The 18,723-nt window shown below is 36.9% G+C and overlaps 3 protein-coding genes across 14 annotated transcripts; 2 read left to right on the forward strand and 1 right to left on the reverse strand.

The window, feature by feature from the left end:
* Positions 1-81: 81 nt before the first annotated feature.
* LOC106748922 (peroxisomal acyl-coenzyme A oxidase 3) lies at positions 82-9,532 on the reverse strand. 6 transcript variants are annotated; one of them, XM_014627859.1, is made up of 12 exons: positions 9,462-9,532; positions 3,854-4,007; positions 3,621-3,746; positions 3,332-3,487; positions 3,100-3,247; positions 2,730-3,020; positions 1,920-2,083; positions 1,591-1,834; positions 1,286-1,519; positions 1,025-1,179; positions 555-848; positions 82-490 (listed from the first exon to the last, which is right to left on the reverse strand). In XM_014627859.1, the coding sequence occupies exons 2-12, from the start codon at positions 3,980-3,982 to the stop codon at positions 398-400; spliced, it is 2,034 nt and encodes a 677-aa protein (XP_014483345.1). In that variant the 5' UTR covers positions 3,983-4,007; positions 9,462-9,532; the 3' UTR covers positions 82-397. The 6 variants fall into 6 exon arrangements, with proteins under 6 accessions (XP_014483345.1, XP_014483340.1, XP_014483343.1 ...); XM_014627854.1 differs by lacking the exon at positions 9,462-9,532 and adding an exon at positions 5,648-5,787; XM_014627857.1 differs by lacking the exon at positions 9,462-9,532 and adding an exon at positions 5,394-5,673.
* Positions 5,018-14,199, forward strand: LOC106748923 (glutamate receptor ionotropic, NMDA 3A-like). Of its 7 annotated transcripts, none has more exons than XM_014627861.1 (10): positions 5,018-5,106; positions 5,680-5,788; positions 8,472-8,643; positions 9,470-9,618; positions 9,931-10,239; positions 10,411-10,513; positions 10,584-10,870; positions 11,987-12,319; positions 13,041-13,422; positions 13,895-14,199. In XM_014627861.1, the coding sequence occupies exons 3-10, from the start codon at positions 8,566-8,568 to the stop codon at positions 14,177-14,179; spliced, it is 1,926 nt and encodes a 641-aa protein (XP_014483347.1). In that variant the 5' UTR covers positions 5,018-5,106; positions 5,680-5,788; positions 8,472-8,565; the 3' UTR covers positions 14,180-14,199. The 7 variants fall into 7 exon arrangements, with proteins under 7 accessions (XP_014483347.1, XP_014483350.1, XP_014483349.1 ...); XM_014627862.1 differs by having other exon boundaries at positions 5,034-5,121; XM_014627864.1 differs by lacking the exon at positions 8,472-8,643.
* A 495-nt stretch (positions 14,200-14,694) lies between these two features.
* LOC106748926 (phosphoglycolate phosphatase-like) lies at positions 14,695-18,723 on the forward strand. Its single transcript, XM_014627869.1, has 4 exons — positions 14,695-14,798; positions 14,861-15,109; positions 15,485-15,736; positions 15,817-18,723. Exons 1-4 carry the CDS (start codon positions 14,711-14,713, stop codon positions 16,158-16,160), a joined length of 933 nt encoding a protein of 310 aa, XP_014483355.1. The 5' UTR covers positions 14,695-14,710; the 3' UTR covers positions 16,161-18,723.

The raw sequence follows: 18,723 nt of genomic DNA on the forward strand, positions 1-18,723 counted from the left end.
TTTATCTTAACTAAAAAAACCCGAGGACAGGAGGCAGAGATACGTAAGAGTTTGATCATTAAAATTTTATATTTTCAATTAGTACATATAAAAATATATTCTTAACAGGACGTATGGAGGTTTCGGTGTGTGTTAACAATATATAAGTCTACGATCAAATGTATTGCCATAAAACCTTTTCATCTGTTGTCATAACGTATATATATCGTAAATATACATGTCATCGTAAAATATAAAAATTACCAGCAACAAGCGATATCAACAACGATGATAATAACAATGGAAGGATTCCCGTATAACGCGCGAGACATATTTCTAAAACATCATCTCTTAGGTAAATAATAGCGGAGTTATATATAAAATAACTCTTGTGCTGTTTTATGGGCTGTAGACATCGTTATAGTTTAGGCTTCAAAATTTCAGTCCACCATGATGGACGCTCCAGGTTCTCCTTATCGCTGAATATCCATTCCTTCATATGCTTATATACCTGGGAAGAGATGATTATTGTATGCGAGCGATTTAACAAAAATTATTTCAAGAACAATGCATACCTCGCCATCGGACATTCCTAGAGGTGAGTTAAGAATAAAGTCGGGCGGCGCCAAAACGTCGACCAGCGCAACCGCATTGTCGAGCAATTTCTTGCACAGTTTTACAATTCCTTCCCGCAGGAAGCTGTCTACGTTGGAGCTGGGAGATGCGAAACCGCCAGCGTACAAGTCTCCCAATCTCTTCTCCAGGATTACAGCTCCGAAGAGAGAGCACAAATCCATCAGCACCTGTCGTTCATTCGAGCTCCACTTCGGATCTTGCAAAGATTTGTAGAAGTGAGACATTAGAGCGTGCTACAAAGAAAAGACGGGGAATGAATTCCCTTGCGTTCCAGGATAGCATCATAGAATGGTTACAATCGATGCAGAGTGAAATGAATTTTAAAAATAATAACAATGAAATTAACAGTACAATTCGTGCGCTAGTGGTTTTTATGACTCTTTCTCTGCTCCGATTGTAGCTCTTTTACCTCTGCATATACGAGAGACAAGGTCCGCGCCAGGAATGCCTGAGAATTATTTTTTACGTCAAAATCAGACATTCCGCTTCCTTTCAATTCCTTCACACGTTGATACGTCTTCTTTGCGTAATAGCACACCAGCCATTGAGAAATTAGGATTAAATCTAAAGCGAAGAAAATATTGTATCAATCGTGGACAGCATTCGTTAATCATTACTTAGCTGAGCGGTATTTCTCTTATCACAGTAGAAAAGATTAGTTTTCTCGTACATTTAGGCTCCAATGTACTCTCTATTGTCCTTTGATCAAATTTGGTATTGAGTATCCGTTTCGCAACGCGGAAGAAGTCTATGGTATCATACGGGGATGATATAGATTGTCCTTTGAGTGCGTTATCCCATTGGTTTAACAGCCAATTACTCGCCTGCTGAATAAGCACATTGTTTTCGCCTTCGTACGTGCAATTCGCATCGTTATCTCCTCTTAAGTCGCCCAACCGTGACACTGATAAGAAACAAGACATAGAAATAAAACAAACGGTATATCTATTTACACGCAAATGCTCTCGTATTTACTTTTCAAATATCCGTGACCGCCGCAAGATTCTCTGCAATCCTGAATTGCATCGCGAGCCATCCACGAACAAAATGGTTTCGTCGCGGAAGATAACGCGTGTATCTCCATTCCCTTAACGGCAGCCTGATTATCCTCTTCACCCGAAAAGCGGCTTATGTTAAACTCGACGAGTTGTTTAAGAAAATCCATTGAAAACAATCTTATCGCGTATACTTCGGCCAAGTGGGGTAGCAATCGCCATTGCTGGAACATCAAATAACGTGTAATATGTATTTGCACAAATTAAAAGAATTTTTGTCTGCCGACCAATTCAAAATGAAGATCGTACTTGCGTTTGATATTCTATAACTGGCAATTCATTGTCCTTCGTAGGACCAAATTGTTTTCTAACGGAACAGTAACGTATCGCGATTACCATCGCGAGGGCCATGTATTCTGCACATATATTGGTGATTGCAACACGACCTCCTGACAATGCACCTAACGATGAACCTGTGCCAACAACATGCATAAGCGATAATAACTCACGATATTATTATATAAAGTGTTCCAAACCAACTTCGTGAGGGCGAATTGAGGTGAACAAAAAAGTCCTGTACCATTTTGCAAACATGTTTTTATTAATTATTAAAAATGGCCACGTACAGAGGCTTTTTTAATTAATAATTCAAAAATATGTGGGTTACTTGCAAAATAGTAAAGAACTTTTTTTGTTCAGAGTGGCTTAAACCACAAGTATGTAACAACTGTTATATCTAGAATGGTTTCTGATTTGATGTTTAATGTACTTAGCCTGTTTTCATATTTCCCTGATTCAATATACCGATGTATGTATGTAGGTACAACAGCTGTCATATACTTGTAGATTCGGCTATTATGAACAGAAAAGTCCTATACCATTTTGTAAATAACACGCAAATTCTTGAATTATTAATTAAAGAAACTTCTATATATTTTTAATAATTAATAACTCGAAATTTTGCGTGTTATTTACAAAATGGTACAGGACTTTTTTGTTATATCTAATCTAGGCTTAATCTACGCCTTCATGAAGTTTGTTGGTCTGTTGGGATATCCTGTATATGTTACACATATTATTATATTATTAAAAGATGCTTGCTCTTAATATATGTCTCACCAAATCTTTTGCTTTCGTCCTTTATTGTGGCCGAGTATTTCCCATCTTCAGTGACATCCGAGTTGCGATTTAACAGACAGCTACGTGGTACAGAATATTTGTCAAATATTACGAATCCGTTATCTATTCCATTCAGTCCTATCTTTTCACCCATGTCGCCAACAATAACACCTGGCAAGGGTAGATGAGTTTCCAAATCGCGAACCTGTATGATAAAAGGGTGCATACCGTGATTCACCCCATCTGGTGTAATCAGCTTTGCAAATAAGACGGCATGCGTCGCGATTTTTCCTAAATGTACATAAGAATTGAAAGATACCTTGTATTTAAGTATTACTTTGATTGTCAATTTCTCGTTTTTTTAACTTACCTAAACCACCAACCCAACACTTTGCAGCTTCAAAGTCTGGCGTGTGAAGAATGAAACTTTTCGTTGCTAAATCGTATGTTGCTGTGGTCCTTATACCCTTTGCATTGGTTCCATGAGAAATTTCAGTCAAAGCGAAACAGCCTATATACTAAATGATCGGTGTATATATATATTGAATGAAAATATTGTATATACCCCATAGTAATTATATTTTATTATTTCGCATACTCACACTTCCATCTCCAAATTTTTCTAACATATGATAGTGATGATCAGTACCCAATGCTATTATACTGTTTGGGACCATGCCCTGAGAGATACCTAATTTTATGGATGCAGATGAGTCTTCTCCGTATAGAGAATTCATCCAGATCTGATTTCTCACTGTCTGAGATTATATAAAGATGATATATATAAGCAATTTAACCTCGATAGCATTTGACACACTTACAAGAATTTCAAGAAATCTATTAAGAATAATTGTTATATTCACTTATAAGTTAGATATATATTATAATTACATATAAATCGCTCTCAAGAAATGCTTTTATTTTAGCATGGGAGCTTTTTCGAATTTGATCCAATGTTGCTGATTTTGGCAGTTTTTGAAACGCTGGATTGGTCTTAATCAGATTCCATACTTGATCCTAAATATTTGATAATAATAATTTTGAACATATTTATATGTGTATATATATGTATTTATAGTTGTGAAATTATCAATGATATAAATTGATATCTATTTTTTTAATACCTGATATTTTATATAATCCTCTCCATATAGAGCTACCTTGAATGACTTCCAGTCAAATGTTGCACGTTTTCTATAAGCATCCAGCGGTCCTTTTGGCAAGTTGCTTACTAAGCTATCTGCAGTCTTCATTGTGCTCAAAAGACGTCTTCTGTACCTGGTGACATATAATAATATATATATATATATANAGTTTTTAATGTCTTACATGTGTCATTCCTATACTTTTTAAATATATTCATTAGAAATAATTAATATAATTAATAGAAATAATTAATAATAATTACGCCCCAAAAATTGAAGGATCTGTCCTTACAATTTTATGTGTCAAAGAACTCTTTTTATTTATTCTACTATATTTCTTCTATTCTGTATTAATAACAATTATTTTCACAATGTAACCGTAACTGTACAAAGCTGCTTTCCCTGTTGGGTATCGATTCTTTTCTTAGAACGGAAACGTGAAAAGTGAATGTTTTCAAATTAGGAAATTTACACTTTTTATGAATTCAGGCTAGAAGATAAGATTCGTGATTAACTCCTAAATGGTCATAAATATTCTCCTTTAGTGTGAACTCGTAAATAGTATAAATCTAAGAGAAAAGTTACATAATCGATATCCAGGATACAATCATTCGGTTACGCTGCTGAAGTGGTTCACTAAGAGAGACTAAATATTTTCATTCAAAGAGATTTTTTAATTTATCGACTCGATTCGGGCAGCGTTTCAATAATCCTTATAATACTGCAATCTTTAGTTCATAGTTACGTATACTATAGGATTTTCAGCACTTACAGTGAATATTAGGTCTGTTCGTTTTCGCTGCACCGCTGAACTAGTGCAATAAGTTGAAGTGAGAAAATATATACTTGTCTCGCTTCAACTTATTACAGTAGTTCAGCGATGTAGCGAAAACGAACAGAGCTATTGGAACTGGAATGAGCATTGTCATGGTGGGGTCTTGTTAAAAGGGCTGTGCGACAAAGGCCATGCTAAGTAATTGATGCTTTGCATTTGATGCACAAGCATTATCCTATTTTTGTTATTCTTTGAATGCGGAATCTCGCTCCCTGTTTTACCAACATGATATGGATGCGTTCGATGAGACGCTATTTAGCACTATCTGCATCATTATGTTTTCATTGCTCTTTATATACGCAGCAAAGATAGAATGACTCTGCAACTTGGTTAAATGTGTCTCTGTGAACGCAATTAAGACGAACGCATCACTCAGGCATTGCGAAGGCAAAAGAAAGTAAGCATTAAAAATGTAAGCTATTAGATACCTATCTGTTTTTTTTTTATATTAATTGCGACGACAGATAAGAATGACAATCGTTCCTAGGAATATGAAATACAGAAAAAAAAAAACATTTCAATAATTAGGATTAAAAAATATATAAGTGTCCTGCTCCGAGAATTTTGCTGCGATTTATAAATCGTCCAAGATGAGATTTCGAAACAAAAAATCTAACGTAGTATGTGAAGTATGCCAAATTGTTAACTGCAACTTTTCTTATTTTCTACAATCGTAAAATGTACCTATTTAAACGGAAACGAGGTGAATGTATCTATCTAAATTCCAATCTAAATACACTTTCTTATAACATTTATTCACTCGGAGTGAAATTAGACGCAATGTATTCCGACACTGGGATCAAATAGACCCAACTTTTTAAACACACTTTCTTCCCGTACTCGCGACAGTCCGAAACGCAAGAATCAAAAAGACGCGATGTCAAAATGACAGACAGACTTGAATACGCAGATATATTTATACAGATCGATTCTGATACCAATGCATGGCGTCACTTTGTTTATCTTTCAGAATTGTAACAGCTTGCTCGTCACGTTTCGACTGATCTGAACACAAATTGCCCTCGCGCATGTGCAAATTCCGCCGAGTCATTCTTTTCGCTGCATATATGAGCTACAACGTACGTGCGTTCATTAGCTGTTAAAAGTGCACCTTTCTATACTGATAAGTAGCCTATTTCCTATTTGAAACGTTAACTTTGCAATTTTAACCACCACGACTATAAATGCAACGTTGATAAGATGCCACATTGAAAGTATAATTAATATATGTATCTTATTTTCCAGATTTTTATTTTTTTCAAATTGTTGCGTAACTTTAACAAGAAGTATAGTTGTGTTTCAAAAATATTTAACGTTTTAAAAATATGTATTTCAAAATACGTGTTTCAAAAATATTTAACGTTTTAAATGAAACCTTTATTACCTTTGGTTTGTAATACAAAAAGAATATCGTACGCAAATCGGGACAAAAGCGTTTAACATGAATGAACAACAATGAACACCAATTAACATCAATGTTATAATTTACCACTAAACAATATAACTATTACATAACACGTTGTATTATATTTATATTGTTGAGTGGGAAATTTATAATATTGATATTATGTCACTGTTGTGGTTGCGGCACTGGGGAGTCTATTTAAACAAAGTCCATCGCAAAGTCCATCGCAAAGTTCTTTTACGGTCCTTAAGATCACATCACGTATTATCATGTATTACCGATAAGATACGATTTAAGAGTATTTTCTCTTATTTCCAAAAATGTTAACTATCCGCCCATACAGCACAGACGTCCTCAAAATGTCCTAATAACGTCCGTACGTTCTAAAGAGCATCCACAGGATGCATCTCGGATAAGGTGTGCCATATATAACACAAAATTTAAGAGTGTTTAGGACGTTCTACATCTAAGACAATCTCAGGACGTTTTGTGCTATCTGGATAACACCTTTTGCCTCTGGATAACAAATTAATAAAATACCTTACCTAAATCCTCGTGTTATTTTTGTCAAGAATAAGAAAATCTTTATATTGTTATTTATCCGAAAATAATAATACCCGAGCAGCACAAACAGATTGGCTAACCGTTGCCCAGTTACTAAACGCTGCACGGGAAAAACAGTTGGTCTGACACAGAAATTGAATAACCAGGTTTAATAGTAAAATATAAAACAACTAACTGAATTACGTGGTTGTTATAACCGCAGTACAATTGTTGAGTAACTTGTGTTGCAGCAGTGACGGCTAGGTTTCTTAACATTATAATTACAAATGTTCTACTGGCAACCATCACTTGGTTGGCTTAGATAAAATATCACATAAATACAAATATAAAATAAGTAGTCACTTGTCGGCAACCGTCCCGACAAGCTATTTCTTTATTCCTTACTACATTCTTTATTACGTTTGCCTCGAGTTGATTATTCATTCACCTTAGTACACACGGTCGTTTCCGCTTCGATGATCAGACGACAAAAAGTGAGTCCAACCGGCTATGCCGACATCCATTGGGTCTATTTTTTATAGATGAACTGACTGCACTAGTTCAAGAAAATTCAAAGCGTGAGAATCTCGTACGCACGCTTCATACACTTTAAGGTACATTTAGTGAATTAATGCGGCCAGTTCAGTTCTATAAAGAACAGACCGCTCGTGTAATGACCACTAGGATAATGAGTCAACTTTTTTTTTCTAACATCGCTATTTTCTAATGTGGCGTAATCAAGTTCTAGTTGATTACGCCACACTACAACCAGATTACGCGCAATTAAATTGATATGGTTGACACACCGAAATGATAAATCACATCAACCATACAAGTATTTATCACACAAGGATAAGATGACACATATGTTGCTTACAACTAAATATTTCTGGTTATGTAAACTTTATCTATTCTTTTTATGAACTATATCTTTTTTTTTTCCGTACGGGTAACAGTTAGCCAATCATTTTGCACTGCTCTAATAAGCGTCATTTTCGCGTTGTTCAAGGATATTTTTTTCTATTTTTCAATTCCTTTTTACATTATTATGTTTAAATGTAAATACGAAGTATTGCAAATTTCACAAATACCGTGGAATGAAATAAAATATATCAAGGCCGATATTCATAGTCAGATTTTATATTTAAGATTATCTTAAGTTTATCTTCAGATATTATATGGATCATTTCATCTGAAGTTGAATTAAGTATTTAAGTATAAAATCTGACTACCCAATAAATCCCCAACTCTCTTTTATCGATACGGGCCTAAGTATTAATAATATAACATTGATATTTAATATTCAACACAATAATGTTACATTACACACATGTGTAAAAACATAAACATAAATATCGTTGTTACATTACTGATACCTATTTTTATTGGGTACAAACACTGGCCTGAAAAGATAAAAGAGATTGATTTAGCGAGAACGTCTTGACCTTGTTTGAAGCGTTCCGAACGGATTAGAATACGTAAGCTAATCAACAATCGTACTCTGTATGTATTAATCAACATACAATTGCATACAAACGAGATCGTTAAATGAAGATATTGCAAAAATAATGCATAGGTTCACTATAGGTAAATCAATATATATACGACAATATATATAGGTGATATACGACGAGCGGATTGTGAGCAGACTAGACGAGAAAATTCGCGAGCGAACACTTCGATATGCGTCTCGAGGCGACGGCGGCAATTGTTGTTTTTTTCTCACGGTTTTTCGCTCGCGTCATCGCTGAAAGGTTCTAATTTCGATTCTGTGGTGTGCGAAAATATACGAAAGCGTTTCTGGCATTTTGCAGGAACGACTTCAAACGAGTACATCAGTGCGAAACGAATGATGTGAAGCGAGTAGTCGAGCGAGTCGTAGAAGAAATTGCTGCGCACAGTAATTGTATGGTTTTCATCACCGATCCGGTTTATCGTGGTCTACTTGATGAATATTCCGCAATGTCCCTTATATCGAGATACGAGGTATGTGTGACACACTTACCTTTGCTTACTGGGATTAAGTTTATGTCGTTTATGTCGCAATATCCCTTATATCGAGATACGAGGTAAGTGTGTCACACATATAAGGGACATTGCGACATAAACGACATAAACTTAATCCCAGTAAGCAAAAAACGTTAAATCTTTCGAAATATTGGGGATTATGAGGATTTTATCAACATTTTGACATAATATTTTATAAATAAATATTTTTAAACTTATTTAATAATATAATATTCATGAATATTAAAATCATGTTGTATAAGTATCACATTTGGGTCGCAAATATTGTTAACAATGACGTTGTGTTAAGAACTAAATATTTGAAAACGTTACATGTTATAAAATATTACAATGATTTCTTGCTCATTGGGATCTACCCAGGTAGTACATCTTAGTTTTATATTTTAAACGTACGTAACGTTTCATAATTGTATTACATAGATTTAAAGAACGTACATGGAACTAGCTGTGCTACATGAGTCGGCCTGTGACTGATTATATTTAGGCAAAACAAGAAATCACGATGACAGATCGAGATATCGTCGATAAAATGATGAAAAAATGGGCGTAGTTTTCAATAGTTATTTCCTCGTTTGACGTCATCGTGATTTCCACTTGGGTATAGTTTAAAATGCTTCTACGTAGTGAATATAATAGTTATTCACACTTGATTTGCATCTCGGATTATGTTAAATTAAAATTAAAACTCACCGCGGAATTCATTCAATACGTATTCGATGTAATTAATTAATAAGAGGAGAGAATATGACGTTGATAATTTTTCCGCGAATACTTACTTGTGCAGATAGGCCTACGCGACAATGAGGATTTCTCGCGGCCAAGAAAATTAATAGAGAAGACACTTCGGCATATAAAAGCGGCGGGCTGTAACTCGTACGTTGTTCTAATCGCTAACGGACTCCTGGCTTCGCAATTCCTACAATACGCTGAAGGGTATGTTATTTAGTAAGATAACATATAGGTAAAGTTGCGAGTGACGAAGGAATCGAACTGAAATCAAAACTTGCTGCTAATGATACTTATGTCTACCATATTCGTCGCAGCCATCTTCTTTTATGACGTCAAAAGTGAGACAATATATATAATAAAAAATTCTCGCGATATACGTTGAAATAAACAGATAGATATGCCCAGATCTCGTAAAAAAAACTCCGAATATGCGTTATATATAGCCTTAAATAGATGATTTCCTTTTCAGTCTTAAAAAATAGACCGGTTCACTCACATTCTAACTGATTTTCGCAGAGAACGTCTCCTCGACACGCGAGGTTACTTTTTGCTCTTCTACGACAGTCGACTGTTAAGGCCGGAGTTGCACTATATCTGGAACAGAATCGTCAATGTGGTGTTCGTACGGCGTTACAGTATGTATAAATACCGGTCGGGAGAACGAATTTTTATCGAGCGCATTGACCTCGCTACCGTTTACTATCCGTCGCGCGAACGAGACGTTACGGAAATGAAGTACATCGACACGTGGTACGACGGCAAGTTGCGTTACGGCAACGACCACTACTTGTCGAAAACTACGAATCTTCACGGCAACGGTCTACGGTCAGTAAAACGCGAAGGATTTTTGCCGAGGATAATATTCGCGATTTATATATAACCGCACTGATAATCATGGATCACTTGCGTTTCCTTCTTTAATAAGCTTCTTTATTTTTCATATATTTCATACTTATCGAGCTGATTTGACTTTCGAATCGAAACTTGGACTCGCAGAGTCGCGGTTTTCGAGCACATACCGGCCGTGACGGAAACTTCGCGAGAATACTATGAGCAAAATTCGAACGGAAGCTCCAAGGCTTTGGGCGTCGAGTTCGAGGTATGTGTCGCTATACGACGGCGGTAATAATGCCAAAGATACATTACATCAAAAGGAGCCTGCTTCCTAGTTGATCCAAGTCATAGCGAGAGCGATGAATTTCAAAGCGAACTACTACATACCCCTTAACATCGAGAACGAGAAATGGGGTAAAGCTGGCGACAACGATAGTTACGGCGGCCTTCTCGGCGAGGCGATCAACGGGAACGCCGATTTTTTCCTCGGAGACCTGCATTACACGGTGCACCATCTAAATTATCTCGACCTATCCACACCGTACAATACGGAGTGCCTCACTTTTTTGACGCCGGAAGCGTTGACCGATAACTCATGGAAATTACTGATACTGCCTTTTAGGTACGCCGTTACCATGGACGTCAGGGGGGGCAAAAACTTATCTTCACACAAATTTTATTATTACAGGAGGAGGTGGTATTTATAGGTACTGATCTCTCTTCGCTGTTAAGTTTCCTGAATAGTCGCTATGACTGTCCTTGTTTAATGATCAATTTATATAATTATCACAGTAATATAGATATTATAAATATTTTGCAATATATTAACAACTCTATTTTTACAAAAATAAGCGAAATTTTAAATAAAATTCCAGGCTTCGCTATGATTGTTGTCCTTGTTTAATCAGAAGCGAGAAAACGCCAAGATTTCTCGCATTATACCTTTAAAGATATATAAATCAATATTCATTTCACGACTACTTAATTATTTCAATAAAAAAAGTCTCTTTTTACAAGTATGCTGAATTGTTCACAGATGTCATTTTATGAATATATCTTTTTATCTGAAAGGATAACGCAAGAAATTTTGGAAAACTATGTAGTATCAAAGTAATCATAGCATGTGTTTTCTCTGACGTCCATTAAACTAGAACAGTCATTGCTGGTCAGCTATGCAGGTCATAGCTAACAGTTGACTATATTATTTAATTAACGAATTCTAGCGATTACTTACGGAATCATTTATTTAGTAGCTCGCAGTGATAATACATAATAGCCGACGTTTGTTATAACGTATTTACTTTGAACATTTCAGCATCTACGCATATTTCTTTAATTTAGACATATCACCGTATGAATATATATATATATATATTTAAATATTTTGTCCGTTCTGTAATATTTTATTCTGTTGCACACATTTTGAGTTATGCAAGATTGTTTTTCTCTGTTTATTTTATAGATATAATAAATATTTTTCATTAAAAATTGTTTTGTGCACACATGAGCGCGCGCAAATAATAATAATACAGATAACAGGTGACTAATGCAAGTAACGGATAATGCGAATAACGAATAAAGCAAATAATAAATAAAAATTTATTTAAATAACAATTAAATGAAAAAACTAAAAAATGTATTCAAATAATGTCCAACTCTGATCTATACCTATTGTAGATTCAACCTAATCGCACGCCGAAATCACACGCTCGAGCGATGACACCTTTTGTGCTTTCAGGCCGAATGCGTGGATAGCGGTGTTTTTCGTACTGCTAATGAGCAGCGGGCTTTTCTACTTGTTCGCGTTGTTATACCAAAAGTATATAATCTCGTATAAATACATGATCAGTACGACGAACGAATACGACAGTTCGAGAGATCTGTGCGAGTTCACGGATCTCCAAAGCAGTTTATTATACACGTATAGCATGCAGCTTCAGGTATCCTTGCCGCGTTTGCCGGACGCGTGGTCCATGAGGGTCCTAATCGGCTGGTGGTGGATCTTTACCATTCTGGTAGCCGTTATCTATCGCGCCAGTATGACAGCTACTTTGGCAAATCCCTTCGTTACGTAAAGTATTCAACAAACAAGATATCCTCGAAGAATGCGGGATTCTTTTTGTTGCACGGAGAAAAAGAACGCGACGACCCAGTAAGCAAGAAACGTTAAATCAATCTTTTGAAATATTAATTTTATGCGGATTTTGTAAATATTTTGACATAATATCAATGTTTTTAAATTGCTACTTGATATTATAATATTCCTAAATATTAAAATCATAGTGTAGAAATATTATTTTTAATGTTTGGATCAAATATCGTTACTAATTACGTTGTATATAACATTAAGAACTACATATTTGTTATAAAATGTCATTGTAATAACGTTATGTGTGATAATAACTTCTCGCTTATTGGAGATAAACGAACTAAATGCATTTTGAAGAAAACAGAATTTTTGGTTATACCGGTATGGGAAAAACAAAAATACAAAAAAATTGCTAGTATTGAAAAAATATTGGTACCATTAAAATAGTATTATTGAAAAGCTATTGTTCTTTAGAAGTGCATCAGTAATTTTGTTCGTATCCTTGCAGCTCTTTTCCGTACAAATAAAAACCAAATTTGATTCATGAGAATCAGAAATTTTGCACTGAATTACATTTCGTTCGTTTATCGTCGCGCGTTAATTTGACCTACTTTTTCTGCGTGTAAGGATTCCTTGCAATTTCTATTTCCTAACTTTGCATTTGATTTATCTTTTCGTATTCCTGATACGCTTATCATTACAGAATAACTATCGATACCTTGGCACAATTGACGAGAGCGTCATTGCCGATAGGAGGTTGGAATGAGGAAAGCAGAAATTTCTTTCTCGCTTCTACTGACCCGCACAGCCAGGAAATCGGCAGCAAGTTTGAGCTGGCGGAAAACGAAAAAGAAGCTGTCGATCGGGTGGCCAATGGGACATTCTGTTATTACGAGAATTCGTATTTACTGCGACACCTACGCGCTAAAGAAATATTCGAGAAAGCTAGACAGAAAAATAAAAGCGAGGAGACCGGATCGATGGTCAAGTACCATCTACACATTATGGAGGAATGCGTCGTCCACATGCCGATCGCACTAGGCCTCGAGAAGAATTCACCGCTGAAGTCGCATGTGGATATATTGGTATTTCGTGTCTGACGATATTAATTAAGTTCCTTAGAAACGCAACAACATTCCTTCGAATGAAGACGATAACATTGTTACGAAAGTTACACTTTGTTGAATTTCGCCTATATATTATTACAATGCAGAGTACGTCTGACTCTATCATTTAGTCATATCACGACCTCGGTTTCTCGTTAAGTACAGTGGCGGCTCGTAGCGGAGAGTCTGGAACTAAATTTCAGAAATAACGAGTCTACGGAATTATTGGACCCGTTATTTCTGAAATCTAGTTCCAGACTCTCCGCTACGAGCCGCCACTATACTTAACGAGAAACCGAGGTCGTGATATGACTAAACGATGGATGTACTTCTATTTCTCAAGTAGTATGACTCAAGGGCTAATCACACGTGCTCTGCATTGTAATAATATATAGGCGAAATTCAACAAGCTGTAATTTTGGAGAATTAATACGAGATCATATTTTTTTAGGTCAGCCGAATGATTGAAATCGGTTTAGTGGGCAAATGGTTGAGCGATGTTATGGAGTGGTCAAAGATCACCGAATCACGGCAAAAGACGGAATCGGAAACGGCGCTGGTGGACCTGCCGAAATTATACGCCGCCTTTGTTGCTCTCGCAATCGGTTACTGTTTTAGTTCCGTAGCTTTGCTGGGCGAGATACTCCATTGGAAGTACGTCGTTCTGAGAGACCCAGCGTACGACAAGTATCATCTGGATACGTTTTATAAGAACAATCATAAATTTAAAACTTGAAACAATCTCTTGGACTTTATATATTTTAAGATGTAGTAAAATTCGAGCGGGCCCCGACGTAGGTGACTGGTTAATTTAATATAAAATTTTCTAATTGGTGGTCCAGCGGAAAGGTACTCTGACCGTTAGTGTATATATAATAAAATATATTATTAATAAATCATCTTGTATTCGTGACATAAAAATTAAAACGCTTTATTGAAACTGTACTGAATACTCTTCCGAGAAACAGAAGTTCCTATTAGCCGGATATTAAATACTCATGAAAAATGATGCTGCCCTCCCAAGGCAGTTAGAAAAAACAAATCTTTCTTATGCTACGCGCCTCTCAGCTGATCGACTTGCTAAATATTTTCATGACATGACCGCGAGTCGAAGGTCACATATTGTTATATCACATGTTTGATAAGTATCGGGAAATAAATCGGATGTAAAGTAATTTGTTAGAAATTCAGTGACGTTCATGAAAATTCATCGAGCACGTGATAGCTCGGGCATTTTCGAGACGAAGAGAAATTGTTATAAACCAACATGTCCGCGATAAACATAAAGTCACTCATCCGTCAAGACGTCCTGAAATTCTTGAACTCGTTCGACACAATCTTGACTGATTGCGACGGTGAGTAAAAATTACGTTAGAATACCTGTGTATGATGATAGTTTTGCAGATCTCGTTTTTAGGAGTGCTATGGCTGCACACGACACCCTTGCCGAACGCCTCGGACGTCCTGAATCTTTTCCGCAAGCTGGGCAAACGAATTTTTTACGTGACCAACAACAGCACGAAGACTCGCGACGAACTCATAGAAAAATGCAGGAACTTACAGTTCGAGGCTTACAGAGATGATATTATGTGCACTGCCAATCTGTCAGCAAGTTACCTGCAGAATAAAGCTTTCACTAAAAAAGTGTATGTTATCGGTTCTCAAGGTAAGCTTTGTCTATGAATTAGATATGTATTCACTCTCTGTTAAGTTTAATGTATTTGATACATACATTTGAACAATGACATATCACTCTCGCAGCCTATATATAGCCTCGAGATTAAACTCTCCTTATCAGTATTTCTCTTTATTCTCCACTGTTTTTTATGTACTTTACTGCCTGGTTTATCAGCCAAATGCTACTGAGAGGAAAATTGTTTCAAGAAGCAGAAGAAAATAATGAGAAAATTAGCATATCTGTATTATATGGATATATTACAATCATTCATGGATAAAAATTATTGACTAACTAATTAGTTACTAACAGAAGATTAAGTATACTTTATATAATTGTTTAATTTCTGTATTTATTTTTATATAGCAATTGCAAAAGAATTGGAATTGGCTGGTATCTCCTACTGTGGAATAGGACCAGATGTAATTCACGAAAACAAGCCATATCACATTTTTGAGAAGGATCCTGATATATCTGCAGTTATAGTTGGTTTCGACGAGCACTTTAGTTATCCTAAAATGGTGAAAGCAGCCACGTACTTAAACGATCCCAATGTATATTTCATTGGGACCAATACAGACGAAAGATTTCCAATAGACGATGATGTCGTTATACCTGGTATGCGTTAAGACAATTTTGCATGAATGTATTTAGGAAATGTATACTCCGATTAAATACCTATAACATTTTGACAACAGGCACGGGAAGTCTAGTCAGGTGTGTTGAAATATGCGCAGAGAGGAAAGCAGTGATTATGGGCAAACCGGAAGAATATATGGCCAAAGTGCTGATGGAGCGATATAAAATTGAGCCAAGGCGTACTCTGATGATCGGAGATCGGTGCAACACCGACATACTGTTCGGAACTCGTTACGGTTTCACGACTCTGCTAGTTTTGACGGGGGTGAGCTCTCTATCGGACATCGAGAAATGGAAGCAGTCCGAGCAGCAGGAAGAGCGAGATTTCGTGCCGAATTACTACATCGATGCGCTCGGAGACTTATTATCTTACCTTGAAGAACTCGATACCGAAACGTCATAGACTCAGTTAACGTCGCGATCTCACGCCCGGCGAGCGCGTGAGTTGTGTACAGAGTCGAATGGGTATTAAAATTGTGAAATTCTTCGCACTTACAATTTATTCTCCACGTTCACACACACACACACACACACCTCTCGCGGGAATGGTACGATGAAATGAGCAAGTAATCGTTGCGCATGGCTTTTAAGTCTTCCAACCCCATATTTATTTTGGCAATGCCTTTTATATGAAAAAGTACACCTTTTTTTTTCTCGAAAGGGATGATACACGTTTCGGAGATGAGTAGAGAGGGTAATGTAGAGGGAGAGAAAAAGGGGGATTAAGAGGGCGAAGGGAGACAGCCTGGCGTGTCTGTGTATATGTGCAAGTTTGTGATAATACAATATATTATTCAAATATATATATATATCTATATATATCTATATATATATATGATATAATGGTAAACTTAATGGTATGGATTCGTAATCCTTACCTAGATTTTGTCGTAAACTCATAACAATGAAATATATTTAACGCGTTATACCATCGTAATATAAAAGAAGCGCGGTACGTGTATGCGTGTCATGTGTGTATCTTTTACAAGTTTATCAGGGTCTCCTCCGATTCTCCTTTTAATTTACGCAGAAGAGAGCGGTTAGGTGCACTTGCCTATATCTTACGTAGAGACATCCAAATATTGATTTCGCGAAGAGGGCTTCCGTCGTAAACTTCTTAACTGCTAAGTCGATTAAAACGGCCTCGATGCGGTAGCGTAACACTCATTTACCAACGTTACGAGAAAGCCGCTCCGAGAGCGCAACGCCTTCCTCGACGCGCGATTACGTTTGGAAGCTTCCGAGGTAATCCCTTCTTCTTACGTGCGACACGGAGGGAGAGACGATATATAACGCGTTCGAGGCGCCAGGCTGAGTCCCGATGCCACGAGGAAAGATCAGAGTAATATTCAGTAATTAAAAGTTAACTAATTGGCTTCTCGCGCATCGCGGGTTGGGTCTTTCGCGGACTGAAGGAAGAATTACGCGCACGAAATTGTAACGCGATCTCCTCGTTGCGCTCTTGGCGTGCCTCTTTTCCTTTCTCTCTCTATTTTTTCCCCTTCTTCTTTTCGGCGAATTTAATAATCGACGAAATTCACATTCGAACATACGCATCGGTGATGATTAAGTTAATTGGCACAAGTTGTCTCTCGCGTACTTCGATGTCTAGCGACGAGAGCACACGAATAATTTGCGACCTCGATGATGGATGGTGATGAGAAGAAGAGGAGGAAGAAGAACGCGAAGGTTTCCACATATATACTTCTTGTGTGTGCAGTTATCTAATGTTCTCGGGAAGTGTTACCGCCGCGTGTCGTTCACCGTCACTTCGCTCCCAATAAGCCTGTTAACAGCACTAATACCCTCTTATTGTGTTGGTCCTTAAATGTTCGTACTTGAAGACCCCAAGACAGTAAGAGCGTGCAGAATTAGGTACGCGTAGTTCTGGATGGTTGATACCTTTTTCTACGACGAATTACGAGTAACGAGAGGGAGAGAAAAACCTGTTAATTTACAATCCTAATGATACGTTAACGCGAATTGAAGTCTAACAATCGTCCTTGTGTTGCGCTTGCTAAATTTTTACGCCGCACCACCGCGAAAAGACAGTTTTACGAGTTACATGCACGTACAATTGTTTCCGAGATCCGCTTGAACACGGAAAAGAATAACTCTGCTCCTGCGACTGAATAGAGATCAGACGAAGATTCGACGACGAGAAATGATATCTCTGTTATCGTGACTGAGGGTTTTTTATGACCGAAAATCAATAAAAAGAACACCTGCTCTGATTAGGCTCTGTTGAGAAAAACCAGACTATTAAATTCTGTTGTCTCTGGGGATTTGCGCCAAAATCCCAGGTAACATGTGAATTCCTATATGAATTTTTAATATCCCATATAGATTCCGTTGGAGAATCCATCTGGAAATTTTCAACAGGGGAATTACTTGACGGAAAAAACTTTTTGTCGGCCCGTATTATTTGCGAACAAATTATTTCCATGCGGGAATCTTTCTGTTCCTACAACAATCGAGTTCTCGTCTGGCCCCCGGGAAATTCAGTTACACCAATGTAATTGTCCGTTCCGTGTACACAAAAGCGCAAAACGCCGTACTACGAAGACACGGGAATCACTAATGGGGAAATATGTCTTCTCTGTTTCTTCGTCGGCGAGGGAGATGCTATTTTCGAAAAATATATCGTCGGATATATTTAATTAATCGGAGATAAAAGTATAGAGATATCGTGTTCCGCATTTTCCAGAATTCGCGAGCGTTTGTTTAAACAAATCTCTTACATTAGGTACCCGTTCTGTTTCTCTGTCTCTAATGTTCCTTCTCGAGTGTATATGTGTGTGTGTATGTATGTGTACAACGATTCCGCGTATCCTCTCTAGAATTTTCCTCACTTTTAGCCGAGTCGTCCCTCCAAGATAGTTTTTGATTGTCTGAGACTCCGAGAAGTGTCAGTTCTCAGAGATCGCATGGCGAATAAAATACGAAATAAATATACATATATATTT

The sequence above is a fragment of the Dinoponera quadriceps genome, unplaced genomic scaffold (assembly GCF_001313825.1).
Source record: "Dinoponera quadriceps isolate SergipeBrazil2010 unplaced genomic scaffold, ASM131382v1 scaffold3271, whole genome shotgun sequence".
NCBI lineage: Eukaryota > Metazoa > Arthropoda > Insecta > Hymenoptera > Formicidae > Dinoponera > Dinoponera quadriceps.

Bases quoted from the DNA above. Each gene is read 5' to 3' on its own strand.
- LOC106748926 (XM_014627869.1), top strand. From the start codon at position 14,711: ATGTCCGCGATAAACATAAAGTCACTCATCCGTCAAGACGTCCTGAAA. The intron at 14,799-14,860 runs GTGAGTAAAAAT...TCTCGTTTTTAG, and splicing joins AATCTTGACTGATTGCGACG to GAGTGCTATGGCTGCACACG. The intron at 15,110-15,484 runs GTAAGCTTTGTC...ATTTTTATATAG, and splicing joins GTATGTTATCGGTTCTCAAG to CAATTGCAAAAGAATTGGAA.
- LOC106748922 (XM_014627854.1), bottom strand. From the start codon at position 5,760: ATGACTCGGCGGAATTTGCACATGCGCGAGGGCAATTTGTGTTCAGAT. The intron at 4,008-5,647 runs GTATCAGAATCG...ATATGTCACCAG, and splicing joins CAAAGTGACGCCATGCATTG to GTACAGAAGACGTCTTTTGA. The intron at 849-1,024 runs GTAAAAGAGCTA...TTTTCTTTGTAG, and splicing joins TGTCTCTCGTATATGCAGAG to CACGCTCTAATGTCTCACTT.
- LOC106748923 (XM_014627860.1), top strand. The intron at 10,240-10,410 runs GTCAGTAAAACG...TTGGACTCGCAG, and splicing joins CTTCACGGCAACGGTCTACG to AGTCGCGGTTTTCGAGCACA. The intron at 13,423-13,894 runs GTATTTCGTGTC...ATATTTTTTTAG, and splicing joins AGTCGCATGTGGATATATTG to GTCAGCCGAATGATTGAAAT.